The 19,726-nt window shown below is 50.1% G+C and overlaps 1 protein-coding gene across 4 annotated transcripts; it reads left to right on the top strand.

The window, feature by feature from the left end:
• The first annotated feature begins 821 nt into the window (after positions 1 to 821).
• CLTA (clathrin light chain A) lies at positions 822 to 18,214 on the top strand. 4 transcript variants are annotated; one of them, XM_056117175.1, is made up of 7 exons: positions 825 to 1,177; positions 6,040 to 6,077; positions 8,121 to 8,238; positions 11,699 to 11,810; positions 15,624 to 15,677; positions 16,776 to 16,811; positions 17,768 to 18,214. In XM_056117175.1, exons 1-7 carry the CDS (start codon positions 961 to 963, stop codon positions 17,937 to 17,939), a joined length of 747 nt encoding a protein of 248 aa, XP_055973150.1. In that variant the 5' UTR covers positions 825 to 960; the 3' UTR covers positions 17,940 to 18,214. The 4 variants fall into 4 exon arrangements, with proteins under 4 accessions (XP_055973152.1, XP_055973151.1, XP_055973154.1 ...); XM_056117177.1 differs by lacking the exon at positions 15,624 to 15,677 and having other exon boundaries at positions 822 to 1,177; XM_056117176.1 differs by lacking the exon at positions 16,776 to 16,811 and having other exon boundaries at positions 823 to 1,177.
• Positions 18,215 to 19,726: the final 1,512 nt, after the last annotated feature.

Genomic DNA, 19,726 nt, shown 5'->3' on the forward strand with positions numbered 1-19,726 from the left:
TCTGCCCATGAACTAAGAAGACGTCTACCAGAATTTTCCAGTTCCAGAAACATCTGTCCAGTTCTCAGCAGGAGTAGCAGCTAGAAGGGGCTTTGTAAAAAGAGATCCACGCACCCTTTCTTAACTTAGTTTTTGGGTTTGTGGCCACACCCGACTGTGCCCAGGATTTACTCCTGGTTCTGCGCTCAGTGATTACTTCTGGTGGTTCTTGGAGGACCATGTGTCGGTGCCAGGGATTGAGTCAGGTTAACCACAGATAAGGCAAGTGCCCTCCCGACTGTACTCCTGGCAATGAGCTCAGGGATTACTCTTGGCTGGCTCAACGGATCATAAGCAGTGGCTGGGATCAAACCCACATGGGCTTGTGCAATATGCAATATAATATACCATATACAATACACAAAATACAATATACAATACAATACACTATATACAATATACAATATATACAATGTAGCTATTGAAGATTGCAAAGGTTCCCGGTATCCCACAGTCCCGGGAGAGGGGTAATGCAAACTCCTCACTCCCATTTTATAAATTAAAAAACTGAGGGTCCAAAAGCCTAAGCGGCTGTCTCTCCGGGAATCAACCAATCAGCAGAAGCGACGATGTGGTCCGTCCGGCCCCCAAAGCCAGGCCACTTCCGCCTCCCCGGAGGCCGACTGGGCCCGCGGCGCTCTCAGCTGGCGAGGTGCGAGTCACGAGTTTTCCTCGGGGGCCCGCCCCTCGTCTAGCCGATTGGGTAGATCCTGAGCCGGTTCTCTCTTCTGATTGGTCGCTGCCTTTTCCGCTTTCCACCGCGGCCTAGACCAACCGGATACAAGGGCAGGGTTTCCGCTTCCGCCTTCTCCCTCCTCCCGCTTGTCCTCCGAGCGCCGTCGCTAGCAGAGCGGCCGCTGCCGGGCGCGGTGTCGGGGGTGGGGTCGGTCGGTTGGTGTCGGTGCCGTTGAACTGCTCGTCATGGCTGAGGTGGATCCGTTCGGCGCCCCGGCCGGTGCCCCCGGCGGCCCCGCGCTGGGGAACGGGGTGGCCGGCGCGGGGGAAGAGGACCCGGCCGCGGCCTTCCTGGCGCAGCAGGAGAGCGAGATCGCGGGCATCGAGAACGACGAGGCCTTCGCCATCCTGGACGGCGGCGCCCCGGGGGCGCAGCCGCACGGCGAGCCGCCGGGGGGACCTGGTGAGCGTGCGGCCAGGTCGGCGCCCCGAGTGGGTGTGCGGGCTCCGGGCGAGCGCGCGCCCCCCTCGGTGGAACGAACGGGCTGCGAGCCGCCGGAGGGAAGCCCCTCGAGGCCCGCTTGCAGTTCGGGAACTTTCCCCTCGTAGGCCTGGGAGGGGCGGGTTGGGATGGGGGGGGCATGCCCCAAGCCGGGCCCTGGCACGCTACCGCAGTAGTGCGGAGCGACCGCCCCTGCAGGGGGCCCCAGGCCCTGGGAACGGAGGCGGGTTGAGGGGGGTGGGGACACACGGGGAGAACCCGAAGCCACCCGTCGTGAGATGCCCCCGGACCCAGTCCCGCGGCGCCGCTGGCACGGTGGGCGCCGGGGAGGACGCAGGAGCGAGTAGGAGGGGGGTGGGCTCGGTGCACGCGCCGCGCTCCTCTTCCTCCGCTACCTAGTCCCGGGTAGGGAGGGTTCAAGACTTAGCCGGGACCGGCGGTCCAGGGGCGGGCGGAGAGGCGATCGGCGACGGCCGTGTACCGCTTTGACCTCTGCTCGTCGGGCCTGGTGTGGGATACGGGGGAAAGGCATCCCTCCCTTCCCCCCGCAGGGGTAGTCAGGAGGTGCTGCTGTAGAAAGGAGACGTTGGGTTTTCGTTTACTCTGGGGAGGGGTGCGAGCGAGCGAGCGGGCGGGGGATGCAGCAGAGGTGAGGGCAGTGCCGGTCCACACCAAGGCCGCGGATGCTGCGGGCAGCCGGGATGGGAGGCGAACTGAGCCCTCGGTTAGGTGCACTGCAGATGAGCACCGGAGTGGCCGTGTTCGGGGGATAGTCACACGTTCCCGTGCCAGCGCACCGGAGCCCCTTTGCAAGGTGTAGCGCGGTGGGGGTGGGGGAATGTTGAGAAGCCTGCTGGTTTGCAGCCTCTGGGTTTTTTAACCTTCCTGTATGGCTTTCTAGGCACACCTGCCCTCCCCTCCCTCTTCGCCCCCCATTAAAAATATAAGAACACGTATGTAGTGGCCTGAAAGGCATTATAGAAAGAAGGCTTAACTGGGCCGTGACCTCGACTTGGTTTTAAGTGATCAGAGGTTGATTGGTTTGTGGGGTTAGCTTTTGTTGATTGGATGTTTGCCTGGAAATCATAAAATTTACCTTTCATTATCTTTCTCTGTTGCAACAGAAAAACCGAGACCTATAGAGCAATGTCTTAAGAAAAAGGAGCAAGTTAGTAACTGAGTCCTAAGGGCTCAGGGGTATAGTGGGAGGAGGCTATCATTTCTCTCTGTATTTTTAATTTGTATTTTTGTAGAACACACCTGGCAGTTGCTCGGTGAACCATGCAGGGCTGGGGACTGTGCTCAGCCGTCTGAGTCGTCTCTCTTGCCTCCAAGAGAGGTTCATTTCTGAGCTGGCAGGATCAGGGGTTCATAATTAGGAGACTGCCCTGGTTAGGACAATGTCAGTTTTGCTCACTCTGTTTCCCCAGTGCTCAGCAGGGAATCTGGCACTTAGTAGAGGAAGAAGCAGAGGAAGGAGTGAGACAGAGAGACCCAGGGGGCCTGTGTGGCACCAGTAGTTCTGGTGATCAGTTGTTGGGCAGGGTGAGAGCATGAGACAAGAGTTGGGCAGTCCCTTTGCACATAGGTCTTTCAGCAAAGGGAAGGAAGGGGGGAGGGATTGCTGACTTAGTTCCTGGGAAGGACTTTCTTAGGGAACTAAGCATTTAATGACTGAGAGCCAGATCCGCTCCAGTGGGGCTGAGGTTGGTAATGTTACAGCAGTCAGAACAAGTACTGCTGTGGTAAGCACTTCACTTCCTTGGGGATTAGGGAGAACTCCAAGTTTCCCTCCCCCCTCCCCAAACTAAACAGCAGGGGACTTCTTTCTGCCAGCAGGGGAATCTGTAGTTGTAGTCAGACACATTCCCTCTCTCTCCCCCACCCCTACCCCTCCCCACACTCCTCCTTTCCTCCCTTTAATTAATTAAAAAAATCAAATATTTTAAAATTTGCATTTGTGATATAGGGATGGAAGCCAGAGCCTCACACCTGCTCTGCAGTTGAGCTGCATCCCTGGCCCTCTTTTTTTTTTTTTTTTTAATTCAGGAAACACTCTAGAGGGTAAAATTTGTTCTGCCCTAGACTTCTTGAATATAAGTTTAGCTTTGTTCTCATACAACTTACACTGCCACAACCACCATTGCCTGACCTTTTTTTCTCTGTAAAAGATGTGAATACAGGTGCCAGAAGATCTGGTGGGATTTACAGTATCATACCACCCTGAACATACCCCATTTCCTCTGATAAATTGTTTTTGTTCTGCATTGTTACAACATACAGTGCCTGGCTGCTGTTATTCCTTGAGGGTAGGGAGAGAAAGGCATTACAGGACCTAAATTTTGGGGGGGGGGCAGTGATGGAGTTGGTGGTCATACCTGGCTGTACTAAATTATTGGGAGGAGCGGGCAAGGTTCGAACCTGGGACACCCACATGCAAACATGTGCTTCACCCTTTTGGGCTCTCTTCATGATTCCAAGATCCTAAGGCTGATAAATCTGTAGTAGGTATAGTGAGAATTCAGGTGGGTTTGTGTGTATTTGGCTTTTTGGGTCACATCAGCGATGCTCAGGGGTTACTCCTGGCGGTGCTGGACCATATAGGATGCCAGGGTTTGAACCTGGGTTGGCCACATTCAAGACATTACCTGCTTACTCTTCACGCCAGCCCCCAGAGGAGTCAGATCTCATGAGGTTTTACAGAGATACAGTTGTGGGAGACTCTTTAACAGATTGAGGAAATGGGTATATATTTCCTTATTTTCCTAAACATGAGGGTCTCAAATTTTTGTTTTGCCAACCCCTTTTTTCAGAATCATTAGCATCTTTGCACAAACACCTCACTACCTTTTTTAAGTGAACAGATGAAAAACACTCCCTAATTACACTTAAAGTTACTGCCTCAACTCCTCCCCCCCATTCACTCCATTGTCTAATGATCCTCCCAGTCACTGAAAAATTGCCCTTTCTGAAGCTGATCAACACTCACCCACACTTAGGGCAGACTCCCTTGGAGGGTGGAGCAGGGGTTAGCCTGGAAAGAGACCTAAGCATAGAAGCAGAGGATAAACCATTGGGGTGAAGTGGACTAGAGATTGTTGAGGAAGAAAAGTGGTCCGTGGTGACGTGAGAAAAGCCCTCAGTCATGGGAGGTGAAGCGTCCAGGAGTCTAGAGCGCTCTTGGGGCTGTTTCCAGCGAGTCCTTTCCTTTAGGACAGCTGCAGGATAATCATTTCCTTGGTAGCAGCCTAGTAAAGAAAGGTTCAGTGGACCTGTGGAGGTACTGTTTCACTGAACATTTTCATGGGCCCTTCCTTGCCCTGTCCTCTTAGATCCAGTAACTCTGGAAGCTCATTGGTCCAGTTGCCTCAAATGAGAAATGACTGTCATAGAAGCCAAGTGGTGATTCTAAGGTAGCATGCTAATTAACGGTCCACCTAGCCTAATTTCAGGTGGTTGAGGAGTCAAAGTTGGGTTTTGAACTAAGACTTTTAATGTCTGAAACTTATTCTGGCTCTTTCTTTTGCAATGCCCTAGAAAGTTTGTTTCTGGAGCATCGATGGGCTTAGTTTATTTTTCTCATAAATCAGTAGATGTCTGGCATATTTCTGTAGTGAAAGATGGCCCTTTGACTTGGGCTGGTTGAATGTGCCAATACAGTAGTGTAGTATCCAGTGAGAGCTCAAAGTGCTTGGCCACTTCTGGATGAAGTGAGTTTTCAGATACTTTTGCTGTGTGGATGGAACAGCCTGTGATACTTTTGCTGTGTGGATGGAACAGTGATCAAAGTCTGTCTTGTGGGGAATGGCACTGGGCCGGAAGAGATTAACTGGGTAGCAGCATTTTCAGCTGTAATATATTAACCAGAGCATAGGCCTGCTTAGAGTAGCCATTGTAGGCCCAAGGATCTCACTCTTTCCTTCTTCGTTCCTCCACAAAAATATGTCCAGGTGGATTAAAGAGAGGCTCCCCCCCGCACCCCCGAGGGAAAGGTGGGGGGAGGGGGGTGGGTGGTCCTCTCCTGGTAATCATCAAACTCTCTAGGCCTGTGGTTTAATGTTGTACCAGAGTGGGAAGCTCCAGGGCTACACAAAGCCTTTCTAGGGAAGTGAGGAACATGTAGTATTTGGTGTGCATGGGGGGGTGGGGCGCAGGATGAACTTGGGAGGGGGGCATGTATTTGGGGAGGTGGGGTCATTGAACCAGGGTTGACTGTGTGTAAGCTTGTGCCTTAACCTTGTACTCTCTGGCGCTAGAGAGTTGTGTTTTAAGCCCAAGAAGAGAGTATTTTAGACTAGGGTAGGTTTTCATATAAAAGCAGATACAGAAATCATGAAGGAAAAATCGATAGTATCTGTGTACAAGGTAAGTTGTAAGTGTTCAATATCATAAACCAATGAAAAGACAATATATGTGACATGGGAGGATGAATAATTAATACGGGGAATATTTGGAGGTAAAAGATAGGATGAAAACTTAAAACTTAAAAACTTTATAATCAATAAAGTTCTGAGAAATGGGACCCTCACTCGCTCTACTGGTAATATATGAATATACACTATGATTAACAAATGGTCAGTGTTTAGGAATATTGACCCAGCGATTCTACATCAGGAAATTTATTTATTTAGGGGGCTGGAGGGCCATAGCCAGTGGTGCTCAGGGCTTACTCCTGGCTCTGCTCGGGAATTACTTGTGCTGCTGGGGAACCGTTTATGCAGGAATTGAACTGGGATTAGCTGTGCAAAGCAAGCACTTTACCTTCTGTGGTCAGCATTTGGCCAGCCCTAATTGACAGATTGAATCAATCTTATGTCTTGCAGATGCTGTTGATGGAGTGATGAATGGCGAATACTACCAGGTAAAGAGTACTCTGATTATGTTGAAGCTTAGTGATCCAGTTGAATATGAATTTCCTGTGTTTTTAATGAACTGACCTAGGGGTTCCTGGATATATTACTAGCTGGTGTGTTACCAGCAAAAGCGGAAGGACTTGGCAAGAAGTGACATTAACAGAATATTTCTTGGCACTTTTGTTATTGGCCTCACCCTAATGTTCTGTTTTTACTCTCAAGTAATGGTCTGTGCCTCATGGAGGTGGTTGCTACTTTAAAACCTTTGTGTCATGCACTGTATTGTATGCTGGACTTCTTTAATTCTCACCACTCAAAGGATGCTATTCCTGTTTTATGGATCAGTAAACTGAGGCACACAGGTTTAATTTGTCTTTTCAAAAAATCAGCAAACTTTTCATCAAAAAAAAAAATGAATTGGATGGGTGGCTGGGTATTCACCTAAGGGTAAACCACCCAATGTACAGGATGTTTAGCTTGCAGACTGCGGCATCTGGGTTTGATCCCTGGCTTGGTCCCCTGAGCCCCACCAGGAGTGACCCCTGAGCACTACTGGGTGTGGCCCAAAATCAGACAAGAAAACAAAAAAAAATTAAAAAAAGAATCTTTGGGGGGAAATGTAGCAGGCAGTATGTGGTGGGTCAGGGTGTGTGGGAGGGAACGAGCAAGCGGCTAGCGTCTCAGGCCCACGGCCTCTTCCCCTCTACATTATCGCTCTCTGCTGTAGCTCAGCCTGCATTGGCACAACCCGAGACCTTCGTAACTCCGGCATAGGCTGTGTCCTTCACTCTAAGACATTGACTCAATTTTTCTCTAGGAGCTAGTGCTCTGCCTGCTGCTGGTAGCAGTTTCAGGCTTAGCCTTTTTTTCACTGTGACAAAATGACCATAGCCCTTCAAGGCTTCCCATGTGCATGCCATATTATCTAGAACAAGGTAGAGGTTACTTCCCGTTTCTTAGTCACTCACAAGACCTGCAGTCCATCCCTTCCAACTGGAAGTTGTCCCGATCGCCTAGGGGAATTAAGTTGTGCTTGTTTTGTTTATGCCTGAATTTAAGACTAAGTCTTGGCTGGTTTAAACCAAAGGTGAGCAAACATTTTCTGTAAGGCCAGATACTAGACGTATTAATCACTGTGGGTCATAAGGTCTCTGTCATAGCTCTCTCTTGCTGTAACATGAATTATAAAAACAGATGACTGCCAGGAGTCTCGTTTCCTCTCCCAGATTTTGAGCTTGGCTTTTAGAATGAGACAACTGAGTTCAGATCTTGATGTTTTCCCTTACTAGCAGTGCATCTGAACATAAGCATTTGTTTGTGCCTCAGTTTAATTTCCAAACTCTGAAATGGGAATAAAAACTTGCAATGTATTTGGGAGGTGACTTTCCATGTGCCTGACACATGAAAAGTGCCAATACATAAATCTCTTTGCATTTTTGCTTATAGTCTAATTAGGTTAAGCTAGTATTGTTCCCTAGTTCAAAAGGTAAAATAATTCTCAAAGATTAAATTCTGTTTGCTGTCAGTTTTCTTAGTAGCTCCCAATTCTTAGCCATCATAAAGTTTCCCTCTCTCCCTGCCCCAGCTTATGACTTTGGTGTGTTTCTAATAACTGTACATTTTCTTTCGGGTGCTCTTCTTTCCTAGAATTGACTGTAATCTGATGAGGTAGTATTTAGTAACCCTTTTCCTGCATTTGGAAGTTAGTTTCTAGGCCTTGCTCTGCTATGTTACTTGATAGATGGCACATAATCTTTGTCAGGTGCGACAAGTAAAACATAGCAGTGTTCTAGAAAGGTTGTTACTAGCCCAGCTCAATTGTCCCTGTCCTGTACTCACAACACGTTTACTAGTACTCTGCCGCTTCTGTAGATTGGAAGGATTAAGCCAGTAATGTTAGAAGTTCCCTGTCCGCATGTAAGATTGTGTTGCTCTTAAGGTGACATGTTACAATAGCCATGCTGTACATAACCAGGGACTTCTACCTACGGTGAAGTGCATTTTAGGAGAGTTTTTTTTACTGATAGAGCACAATTGTGTTTTGTGTTAAGGAGAGTAATGGTCCAACAGACAGTTACGCAGCTATTTCACAAGTGGATCGATTGCAATCAGAGCCTGAAAGTATCCGTAAATGGAGAGAAGAGCAGACGGAACGCTTGGAGGCCCTTGGTAAGGAAATCCCTTTCTGCCCCTGGGTGTCTGTTTTCATTGGAAGCGGCGACCTTGACTGCACTTTTACTTCCTTTTCACTTGAATTAGCCATCATGTTCTTTCTTCTAGTGTTGGGGAAGATACTTTCTCAGTCTGAAGGTCAGCCCATGTAGAAATGCCTAATCACAGACCATTGTGTGAGAAATAGTGCAGCCCAGAGAGGTCAAGTGCTTTCTCCTTTCTCTGCCAGACTGAAATAGTGCTGTGGAGGGAGCCCTGGGCTTAACTGGGAATGTCTGGCTCAGGACCCAGCCTTACTAGGACCCACCTATGGCCACTAGTTTACCAAACCTTTACAGGGTGTTTCTTAATCTGTGGAGTCAGATCCATAGTTCCTGACCCTGAGGGTAGTCTGAGCTGAGAAGCGAATGTTCTGTAAACTATGTACAGCTGAGATGCCACAGTCCTTTCATCATTTAAAGGCAACATTTACTAACTTTAAATTAAAGTAATTTAAGGAAAATGTAAGATATGTGGGAAGCAGGTATAATTTTTCTTACCTTCATATCCCTGTAGGGTCTTAATGTTTTTTTGTTTGTTGGTTTTTTTTTTTTTTCTTTTTGGGTCACACCCGGCAATGCACAGGGGTTACTCCTGGCTCTGCACTCAGGAATTACTCCTGGTGGTGCTCGGGGGACCACATGGGATGCTGGGAATCGAACCTGGGTCAGTTGCGTGCAAGGCAAATGCCCTACCCGCTGTACTATCGCTACAGCCCCCAAGGTCTTAATGTTTTTATGGGTAAGGAAGGTGAGGGGCAGAGGTCACTCAGTTTTGAATTAAAATAGCTAAGAAATGATAGAATTTCGGGGCCAGTCAACCCTTTAACTACATTTCATTAAACCCGTCTCACAGTGGAGACGATGCCCGAGATTACTGCCCAGCGTCTCGACCTTTGATGAAGAGATGCCAACAGGGTGTCTCAGTGGTGGTCACGGCAGAGACTTGGTGTCTGTCTGTTGTGGGTTGGAGAGGTGTGACACAGTGGGGAACACCATCCGTGGGATATGCTTTCCTCTTTATTAACAGCCCAAAGGCACAACTGTTGAGTAAAGTCAATGTGTAAACCCCTAGATCCCGTAAATTAACATTGGGTGATCTTCATATAACTGAGCCAGGTATGTGTATAAGAGTATGTTTTGTGTACACACAAGGTTAACAATCCACTTTAAGGTGTAGGCATTCCTATCTTCATTCCCGTGCGTTATACGTCTAGAAATAAAGGCAGTCTCTGTCTTAAGAAACATTGAATTAATAAGAACATAGTTCTTACTTCCCTGATAGGGTCACTGACTGTAGGAGATAGGAAGAAATTAATCCAGCCAGTTGATGCCAAATCTCTGTCCAGCCTAACGTAGGGGACTTTTCAGAGCAAAGGATGTGGCTTTCTTTGAACCTTTACAGTGCTGTCCACTAATGATTTTTGTTGTTGTTAGAATTTTTCCTTAAAAATTTCTTTAAAGGTTTTTTTTTAATAGGGGATACATCTGGTGATTCTTGGGGCCACTAAGACTTCATCTGGCAGTTTGGGGGTAGAGGGCAGTTCTGTAGTGCTAAGGGACTCAACTCTGCTCAGCCACTTGAGTTATACTCCAGCCCTATTAAGAAATTTTATTAATTTCTCTTAGGAATTTGGTGTTGTCACTTTTTATTTCTCAGTCATTTCTTTGATGGAAATAATCCTATTCTCTGTGCTGTGTGGTAGTTACTAACTGTATAAGTACTAACTTGAAGACTTAATGATGACTAAGAACTGGGTTGTAAATTTTACTTAATTTTAATACAGCCCCTTGTGGTTAGTAGCTGTTGTACTGGATGGTACAGCTTTAGACAAATGAAAATAGGTCTTGGTGGTGCTTGGTTTCTCATTCTCTGTGTATCTCTTAGGGGAGGCTGAGCTGGTCCTTGTGCTCCTAGAGTGTCTGTGCTCTGTAGAGAGAAGACACTGGTATCTCGAACAATTGCAGTTTTCTCCCCATCCCCAGAGTTAGCACTTCGGAGATGTTGCATGAGGTGCTGTTCTCTGAATTCAGGGTGCCTTCCTGAAGGCAGGTTAGGGTTTGGCCTTGCCTCCCAGTTGAATTAAATTGATCTGTGAAGTAGGTGTTTCTTCAGCTTCACCTTTTTTTTTTCCCCTTGCAAGAACTGTGTGAAAACTCAAGATGGTGAAAATTGAGGCTCAGTGTCAGTAATTCTCAACTTAGCTGCTGGCCACATTCTCAAATAATCTTCTCTTCTGTGAGCAGGGAGGCGGGTAGCCAGAGGAGGAGGGACAGCTGCCGTGTGCCCGGCTTCCGAGGGAGCGCTCTCCCTTCCCTCCGCCCTCCCCCTGGAGCTTTCACTGTCCTTTCACATTGAGTGTTCAGGCGCCTTGGTCCTTCCCACCAGTGTCACTGCACAAGGCTGTGAAAACAAGGAGCTGATTCAGGGAACTGTTTATGCAGTAACTACAGTCCATGCAGATGGGCGCGATTTTTATTTAAATTAGGTCACGATTTTTTGTATTTCTGCAGTCAAGTTCTGTATTTTGTTCATTATTTACATATACATTAGAGTGTCCTTGTTCTGTCCCAGCTCTCTACAGGCTATCTTGGAGTTGTTAGTAGGATTAGATGTCCTGATCTCTGCAGCAGAACCTCTCAAGCCTATAGTCCCCTGATTCCTGAATCATCTAAGGCAGTTTTCACTTCTTCATAGAAGGGCCTCTACCATATTTAGTTAAGACTACTGTGTGGTGTATTTAAAAAGGTATTGTCAGATCTGGGGTGTGGAAGAGCAATTTGCAAGAGGAGTTAAAAAAATTACCTAGTTTGAATATTCAGTCCTAATCATGTTGGCAGTGTCATTAGAGAATTATCTAGGCCAGAGAGATCGTTACTGGGGGCGGGGAGGGGGGGCGGGAAGGGGGAAGGCATTGACCTTATATGTGACCGACCCTTATTTGATCCCAGCACTGTGCAGTATACCTTGAGTACAACTGAGGTTACTTCTGAGCACAGATCCAGAGTAGCCCCTGAGCACTGCCAGCAGGTACCTCCTTCCCTCAAAGAAAAACCATCTCTTTGATTTTCCTGTTGGTACCCACGAAGGCTCGCCTCCCCCTACCCCCATTAATATTTTCACATATCCCTCTCCCCAGACACAAACATAAGCCCCTCAAAGCTGGTGATCCGTTTAGGATTTAGTGCACTGGGATTCAGTGTGGTGAGCCATCAAGAACGAAATCGCCGAACTGCAGTTGTTGGTTATACAAACGGAAAATCAGTCTGTTTTTTTCTTCGCTGTTCTCCTTGCAGCACACACACAGCCATGGACTTGCAAGCAGCACGCTTTAATAAGACCAAAATAAATCAGCGAAAGGAACACCAGTTTCTGTTTTGTCTCATTTGTTTTGTTTGTCTCTTCCCTCCCTCCCAAGATGCCAACTCTCGGAAACAAGAAGCAGAGTGGAAAGAAAAAGCAGTAAAAGAGCTAGAAGAGTGGTATGCAAGGCAGGATGAGCAGCTACAGAAAACAAAAGCTAACAACAGGTCAGTCCTGGGCAGTGCTCTCTTGGTTCCATGCGGGCATCAATCTCCATTTCCACCGGCCACTGGGAGGGGTGTACCAGCCTAGTTTGGTAAAAGAATGCTTGAAGCCTGAGGGTCCAGAAGCCTGTCATTCAGCTGTCTCGGTTGTAGTTAGATCGTTTCCTGTGTCTCACACAACCCAAGGCAGTACTCAGGCCTGCATCAGATCTGTAGAATGTAGCTTTGCTGGGGAGACGGCTTCAGGACTCTCCTAAGACCCCTGTTCTTAGGAATGATTATAGACCTGGTGCAGCCCCTAAATACAGCCCTCCCCTCTGCAAGCTGCTTTCCAAAAGGGCCCATTAGCGGGGAAGTGTGCTTTGTAATTAGGCAGCCACGCTGTTTCTCAAAGTGGCAGTGGTGTTAGAACGGAGGGTTCTTTGAGCGCCTGTCTGTGCTGAGAAACCTTGAGTTGACTTTTAAATGATGGTGTTGGGGGAGAAATGGTCTTGCGAAATTAGACACACACAACATGCACCTTGAGTTGACTTGTAAAAAATGATCTCCCTCTCACACACACTTCAGAATATACTCCCTGAAAGGGACGCACGTTTTCCTGTCACCAGCAGTCTGCAGCATGGGTCCTCAGTGCTCAGACGGGACAGTGCCCCTCTGAGGCAGGCGACTCTGAGAGATCTGGCGCTGCTCTGTCCCGGCTGCCCTCAGCCCATGTGGCAGGCAGGTGCTCCGCTCCCTCTGAGGGGGGCTCAGTGGCTGGGCTCAGCCATCCTCCCGATGGCTCTGGTAGAACTGAGGCGCCTGTCCTACGGCTGAAGTGGGTGGCATGGTGGGCAACTGCCCTGCATGTGGTTCTCTGCAGAGCAGCTGCGGCTGCCATTTCGGCTGCTCTCCTTCCACCTTCCTGTTGAGGTTCCAGGCCTATGAAGGTGTGTCTGCTGGGGCGCGGCCCGGCCGCTCCCCGGGCGAGCTGAGCTATTGTGGGTACAGGGTTCCCAGGTCTGTCCGTCTGGGCAGAATGGAGCGCCGGCAGCTCCAGGCTCCGTTATTCCCTGCTCAAGCAGATCTCTCAGAAAGGACACTGGATGCTTGGTGCAAGCACCGCGTCAGTCCTGGTGGTTTCCCTAGTGGGTGCCAGCTTGGGGGTTTCCTCAGAAGTGCCGTGAGTAGTTGGAAGGTGTGTCCTGGTGCTCACATGGGTGGATGGCTCAGAGAGGATCGTGTTGGCAACAGGCTTTCCAGTGCAGGCAGTTGTCCCAGCCAGTTGCTGCGCTGTCCCTTTCCTGAGGAATTATAGATGCCTGTCTATGACTAGTCCTTGTCCTTAGAATACTTATGCCTAGTTTTAGGATGCCGGGCATTGATTTAGGGCTCGTGTACTGTGGAACTGCATAGATTTTTGGGTTAGGTAGTATCAGAGAAACCACACACACTTCAAAGAGGGGGTGACAGTTCTCCAGCACTTAAGAGTGTTGGGTTACTTAACGAGCATCTCACTTGCTTTCTAGAAAATGTAACACAGGGTTGACCCCAAGAGCAGAAAGTTCAGTGGCACACTTAGAGGACACCCCCCCCAGGTTCTCAGACAGGAATGATTTTTACACTTGATTTCAGTTGAGTCTTTGAGGGGGATGAGGAGGGAGGTGCTAGAGAACTACTTTGAGGAGCTGCTTCTGGTGGTGTAGCCCCCGTCCGGTCTCTCCCATCCCCCGCCCCGCAAAGGCCCCCATACTGCTGACTGCTCCCCACTTCGTGTTTGGCACTGGACTTCATTGGTGGGTGGGCAGAGGCCAGTCCTGACTCACGAGTACCCAGCGGTACTTGGGGGACCATACATGATTAGAACTGGGGTTGGCAGCATGCAGGACAGATGCCAAGCTCCTGGGCTTTCCCCGACCCCTTCGCCTGTTCAGATGTGTAGTGGCTCACCTTTCCCCTTGACGGAAGATGAATGAGGACGCTTCTTGGAAGGGTGTGGCTTTGCCCCTTGGTCTAGCTAGACCCATTTTGGGGACTGCAGAGAACAGGTGGAAAGCAAAGCAAAGAGGAGCCTGGGGGAGGACAGCAAGGGCCTGTCTTCGTGAGTGTCCTTTACGCCCTTGGGTTTCCAGGTGCCCTCAGCCCTGGAGCCCAGAAGCTGCTCGCATGCCTAGCACTGGCTGTGTGGCGGGCAGCCTGGTCAGCTGGGCCTTGCCGGTGGCCTCTGGAGTCGGTGTTGGTCCTCACCCCACACGTCCCTCCTATGTCCCTAGTGGGGCCTTCAGGGCACTCAGGCACCAGCTGGACCTCTCTCCAGGGGTTTTATTCACCACAACAGACCCTTCTCAGACCACCATAACAGGCAGCTTCTGTGGTGGCCCATGAACACTTGCAGAGTCCAGGACGGCATAGGGCCTTGGCCAGCCCCGGGCTGCTGCTGCTGCTCGTCCCCTCCCCTTTGGGCCTGACTGTCCCTATCTTTAGGTTTCTCTGTCTGCTGGTGGAGAGCTGGCGGCTGCAGGGGCTGTGGTCTAGGTTGGGTGTGTATGCATGTCGCTGTGTCCCGAGCCTAGTCCCAGACAGGGCTGTGCCAGCACTGATGAGCTCTGCAGCCTGCGGGCTCACTGCACAGGAGTAGAGAAGCCTGACACTTGAGCTTCTGCTGTGTTAGTGATGCCTTGACCGGAGTCATTAAACCTTTATTTTCTTCCAGTGGCAGCAGGCACACGTTGAAATGGATTAGGCTTAGCCCTTTGTGTCAACTCAAAGGATTCTGGGTTTACAAGCAGGCCGCCTGGCCTTTCCCTCCCACTCATTCAGCCCACAAACAGCTCTCTGTTTTCCTGCTGACTCACTTGGAGTTACAATCAGGAGTTCTTTTTGCTTTCTTTTAATTTCTACAATACCAAGAGGGAAAAGGAGGATGGGTATGTGTGAATTTAAAAATAAACAGAAAATTACTGGGTTTCCCTTCAGATAAATAGGCAGCTTAGGTTAATGACCAGACACGATATTTCTTTGTAAATATGTCCCCAGCCAACCTGGCAGAAGGACACAACATGGTGAGACTCCTGGAGGGGGTATTTTCGGCCCTCCCCAGTGGGCCAGGCAGGGACTCCACCTGCCCCCTGCCTTGTAAACTCCTCCGGGTCCTCTTGTCCAGATGCTGCTGTGAGCATGTCAGAGCTGGTTCAGTCTGGCGAAGACTGACCCAGTCCTGCTGTGGGACCCCTGTGCAGGGCTTCCCGCCAGACCCCCTGAAGGATGGGGCTTTCAGAATGCCTCGATGTATTCCCAGGTTTTGAAAGTGACCCCTACTCAGCCTGTGTGGGGAAGCAGTGTGAGGCATTCCCAGGGAATTCCCAGCATGGGGACCTGGCAGCTGTCCTGCCCAGGGAGACACAGAACTGCCAGTAGAAGACCCTGGCGGCGGCGCAGGTTCTGAGTTCTGCCTTATCACACCTCTTGATGCCGAGCAAATTGCTTCATCTCAGCCTCAGGACACAGGCATCGTCCTGGGTCTTTGGGGCTGAGAGTTGCATCAGCATCGAGTCAGCAGAAGGGTGCAGTGCATCAGTGGGAGCTTAGGAAACATGAAACGGTGGCGGTTGCTGGGGTGGGACATGGGGTGAGGATGGCAGTGATCACACTGGAGAGCCCCGAGCTGCTGGCCCATAGGAAGTCCATCCCCTGAGCCCCCAACACAGAAGCCTGGCTGCGTCAGGGGCAGCTGCCCAGCACGCCGTACCTCTATTGTGGGTTCAGATGTTTCTGCTTCTCAATGTTCTCTCTTTTTTCCTGCCTGCTTGCCTGCCTTTGGGACCTCTTGCTGTCTAGGGTGGCAGATGAAGCTTTCTACAAACAACCCTTCGCTGACGTGATTGGTTATGTGTATGTTGCAAAACTAATTCCTTTCCTTCTTTTGATCCTACTTTAGATTTTATCCCCCCTCCCCCCTTTATGTCACAAGTTGCTTTGCTCTTTAAATGACTTCTAATGGGTGCTCTGGCACTACGCCTGCGAGTAGCTAGCTGGGGGGTGTGAGCCATTGGCTGTGTCACAAAGTCCTGACGCCCTGCAGCTCTGACCACCATTGTTCCATCCTGGGTTCCGGAGGGAAAGCAGCACAGGCGGGCCATTTAAGATGGTGGCTGGGAAGCCTGCGGGGAAGGGGTGCGCTCTGGCTGTTGTGGCTGCCACCCCCGCTGGAGGGGGGGAGGCAGGAGAGCCACTCCCTCGCTGCCTGCCTCACCCCCGGCCAGAAGAGTTCAGGGCAGAGAGGGTGGCCTCCAGTAGGTGTGATTGTGTGTCTCTCGCCTTCCATGTTGGAGATTGTCTAGCGGCTAGCTTCTGATCCCTTGGCCCCCAGCCTGACCCCAGAGAGCCCCCAGCTTTGACATCAAGACAGTCCAACAGTCTTGCACTGGTTGCTGGGACCTGCCCCCAAAGAAAACTGCTGCTTTTCCAAGAAGATGTTTTTCAAGCTTCCCGTTAGCAAAAGCAGGATTGCTGCAGACTGAAGACAGTTCTTGCTGTCTTTTAAACAGACAGATTTAGTCTTTGATCAAGGGAGATGGCAGGGGGGAAAGGGAAAGGAAGAGAAGAACTTGTGGGGGTTGGGATCTAGGTTGAGGCCTGGTGCCTTGCAGTGCCTGTGACCTTGATATCTAATCCCATTAGCAGGAGAGGGGTTTCCTGGCCCGCCAGTCGGATTTGCCGTGAGACTGGTGAAATGCTGGATTTACAGGTGGTGTTGGATTGGACTTGAGCACATTCTCTCTGGAGTAGAAATGGAGACTGGAAAGGTCGAGTCTGGGTTTGCTGGGCAGGATGCGGATGGCCCAGCAAAGCCAGCTGCACGTCCCCGAGCGTAGAGTAAGCGGCTAGGGCATGTCTAGCTGACCGGCCATCTGCATTGAGCTCATCCTCATTTTCTATATCTGACCTAAACTTTCTCTCCTTGTTTCTTTTCTTCTCTTCACCTTTAAGCACAAACATAAACCATCCTTGCTACAGCCTAGAACAGTTAAGTAAACCTTTCTCACTGCCCCTAACTGTGTGTGCCATGAAGTCGCAGTGTTGTAGTGGCTCTGGGCTTCAGCGGTGTTTGCCACGGCCATCCCTGTGACAGTGCACCCCTGTCCCCACAGACCAGTCATCTCCATCGCTTCTGCTTTGCCCGTGATGCTTGTTGGAGTAGATGAATAGTGTGTCTTCCCGCCTCCTCCTGCTGTCCTTCTGGGCTCTGGCTCCCACCACTGAGTTCCCACCTGGGGGTGGGCTGACCTGGATGGAGGAATGTTGGCGCAGTGGCCTGCCAGAAGCCACACACACTGATGGGCTCTCCAGCCATGGGCACCCACCCCTGCCAGCGTGGCCCCCTGTGGCCCTAGGCACCTGGCTGGCGGGAAATGGCCACCTTGAGGCTGCTCTGGAGAATGTCCTCACACCCACCTTTCCAGAATGGCTTTTGTCTCTAGTGCCTGTTCGCATGGGAGCTTTGTCTTGAATTCCTTCTGATCTGCTTTCTTTCTCTCCAGCCTTAGGAGTAAACCCAGAGGCTCTCGTGCAGTGACCTGTGGGCATTTTAGCAATCTCTAAATTTACTCGATACTTAGCACTGCCTAACACAGAGAACCGTTGGAGTTCTTGACCAGCCAGCTACTCTGCTCTCCTTAGTGAAGGCAGCGCGTGGCTGGCTGTGGCTGAGGACTGGCTTTTTTTAAATGCTCTGTGTCCGCAGAGAGAGTGAGCCCTGAACCAAACACCTGTATTCCAACATTTTACATAGCTCCCCAGGCACCGTGCCCGGGAGAGCTGGCCGTGTGTCTGTGCCCTGGACCAGAGGCTGTTTGTTACCCCCTTGGAAAACCAGATGCCATTAAGTCGGGCATGAAGAGGCAGTTGCTCTGTCACAGTTAGTCTCCAGGGAGCTCCGAGGGGTTCTGCGTTAAACCAACATGCTTTGTTGTTGCTTCCAGGGCAGCAGAAGAAGCCTTTGTAAACGACATTGATGAGTCGTCCCCAGGCACTGAGTGGGAACGGGTGGCCCGGCTGTGTGACTTTAACCCCAAGTCCAGCAAGCAGGCCAAAGACGTCTCCCGCATGCGCTCTGTCCTCATCTCCCTCAAGCAGGCCCCCCTGGTGCACTGAAGAGCCCTGGAAACACTACACCCGCAGTATCTTAATCCTACTCAGTGAGGCTCTTCACGGTAATTGGATTGATTATGTTGAGTTCTTTTGGACCAAACCTTCTGTCTTTAGAGTTGATCATTGTTTGTGATTGCATGTTTCCTTCAACTGTGTTCTCCCCGGCATTCAGAGAGGAGGGGAGGCAGCAGAGGGAGGGAGGGAAGCCTCCCAGCGGTGGCCTCAACCTGTGCTTTTTGTGCATTATTCTGAGAATAAATTTCTGTTTCAAGCAATAACATGAAGTTTCTTTATTGAGCACAAAGACGTGCTGCACTCTGGTCTAAGGTCGCAAGGAATGAGGAATTGCCTTTGCGTTCCCTGCAGGACCGAGGCTACGCAGCCAGCCGCTGGACACCTACCCCTGCCGTGAACTGAAATAGCCACAAATTTCTCGTGTCTGTAGTGGGGTTCGGTGGGCAGTTGAGAAGGGAGTTCCCATCGCTGCAGGGTGACACGTTGCTGCCCAGCAGAGCCCACAGTCCCCTCACCAGCCTTGACGCCTTCTCCCAGAGGGCACTTGTATGCGTCCCTCTTCAGCCAGCAGGCAGGCTTCTGTCGGGGGCACGTAGATTAGGTCAGACCTGCTCCTGACAGGACTCAATCGGCATAACATGAACATGTGGCGAGTTTCAATCATCAGCATCTTGTAGCATTCTCTGGGGTTCTGTGCCCTCCCTGCCATGTTCCTCGGGTTTCTAGACCTTCCAGGCCACCCCCAGGACCGGCTACTTGACGACAGGGCTGTTATTTCATATCTCCACGCTACACTAGTTGGTAGTTTGCCCAGCAGAGGCAGAACATTCCTGCCACTGAAAGTTCTGAGTTGCACTTGTCTGTCGACTGCCTCTAGGAGATGCTGCCACAAGTTACCTGCTGCAGGGCCTGGCACATATTTAGATCACAGTTCAAGCAAATAAAGAAGCTGTATTTCAGTTGTCTGCTTTATAGTTACTGAAGAAGGTTGATGTTAACTCTTAAAACACCACATCCAGGAGGAAGGGAGGTCTTGCCTGTCACTGCCAAGAGGTCAAGTCCCACGTTTTCTGTGGTTCCCATCTAGAGGGAAAGCCCCTTCCCCCATCTCCTTTCTAAGCTTCTTTGGTAATTTCTAAATCTGACCACAGAGTTGGCATTTTCTGCTCTGTCCTCCACTCAGTGTTCACCATTTGTTACCTGGCTGATGTCATCCAAGATGTCAAAACCCAGTTTACAAACTTGCTGAAAGGCCAGCTCCCTCAGTGGTTTTCCTGTAGTCCTTCCTCTCCTCCCTCATCCCTACTCAGTACCTCCCGTGGCATCATCTGCTCTTAGTCTTGCCCCCTGCACTAGATGGGCTTCCTGAGAAGTTTTTATTTTTATTTTTTTTCCTGAGAAGTTTTTAAATGTTGGCAGAAAAAAGTAAGTATTAGTAAAACCTGACATTCCCAAGATCAAGAGGTGACTGGATGCTCAGACAGGTTGACTTCCGAGGTTACTCATAGAAGGCAATGGTTTTGGTTTGTTGTGATATTACCCTGGGCCACCATTAAAACCACCATCTTGGAAACATCCACATATGTGGACGCTCAAACAAGCACCTACAGACAGTGCATGGAGTGACTGAGAAACTACATGCAGAGTCACTTACCCAGTGCCCACGATCTTGGCCACCTGTAAAGCTGCACCCATTGTCATCTGCAAGTGTGAAGCACAGCCTGTCACTCTGCCAAGAGGCGCATTCCCCAAATTCCTGACTCACAGCAATCATA

Source organism: Sorex fumeus, unplaced genomic scaffold (assembly GCF_029834395.1).
Source record: "Sorex fumeus unplaced genomic scaffold, SorFum_2.1 ptg000034l, whole genome shotgun sequence".
Lineage (NCBI taxonomy): Eukaryota > Metazoa > Chordata > Mammalia > Eulipotyphla > Soricidae > Sorex > Sorex fumeus.

Coding starts and splice junctions, on each gene's coding strand:
- CLTA (XM_056117175.1), top strand. CDS start 961: ATGGCTGAGGTGGATCCGTTCGGCGCCCCGGCCGGTGCCCCCGGCGGC. Junction 1,178..6,039: donor CGAGCCGCCGGGGGGACCTG/GTGAGCGTGCGG, acceptor TATGTCTTGCAG/ATGCTGTTGATGGAGTGATG. Junction 16,812..17,767: donor CCTTGCTACAGCCTAGAACA/GTTAAGTAAACC, acceptor TGTTGCTTCCAG/GGCAGCAGAAGAAGCCTTTG.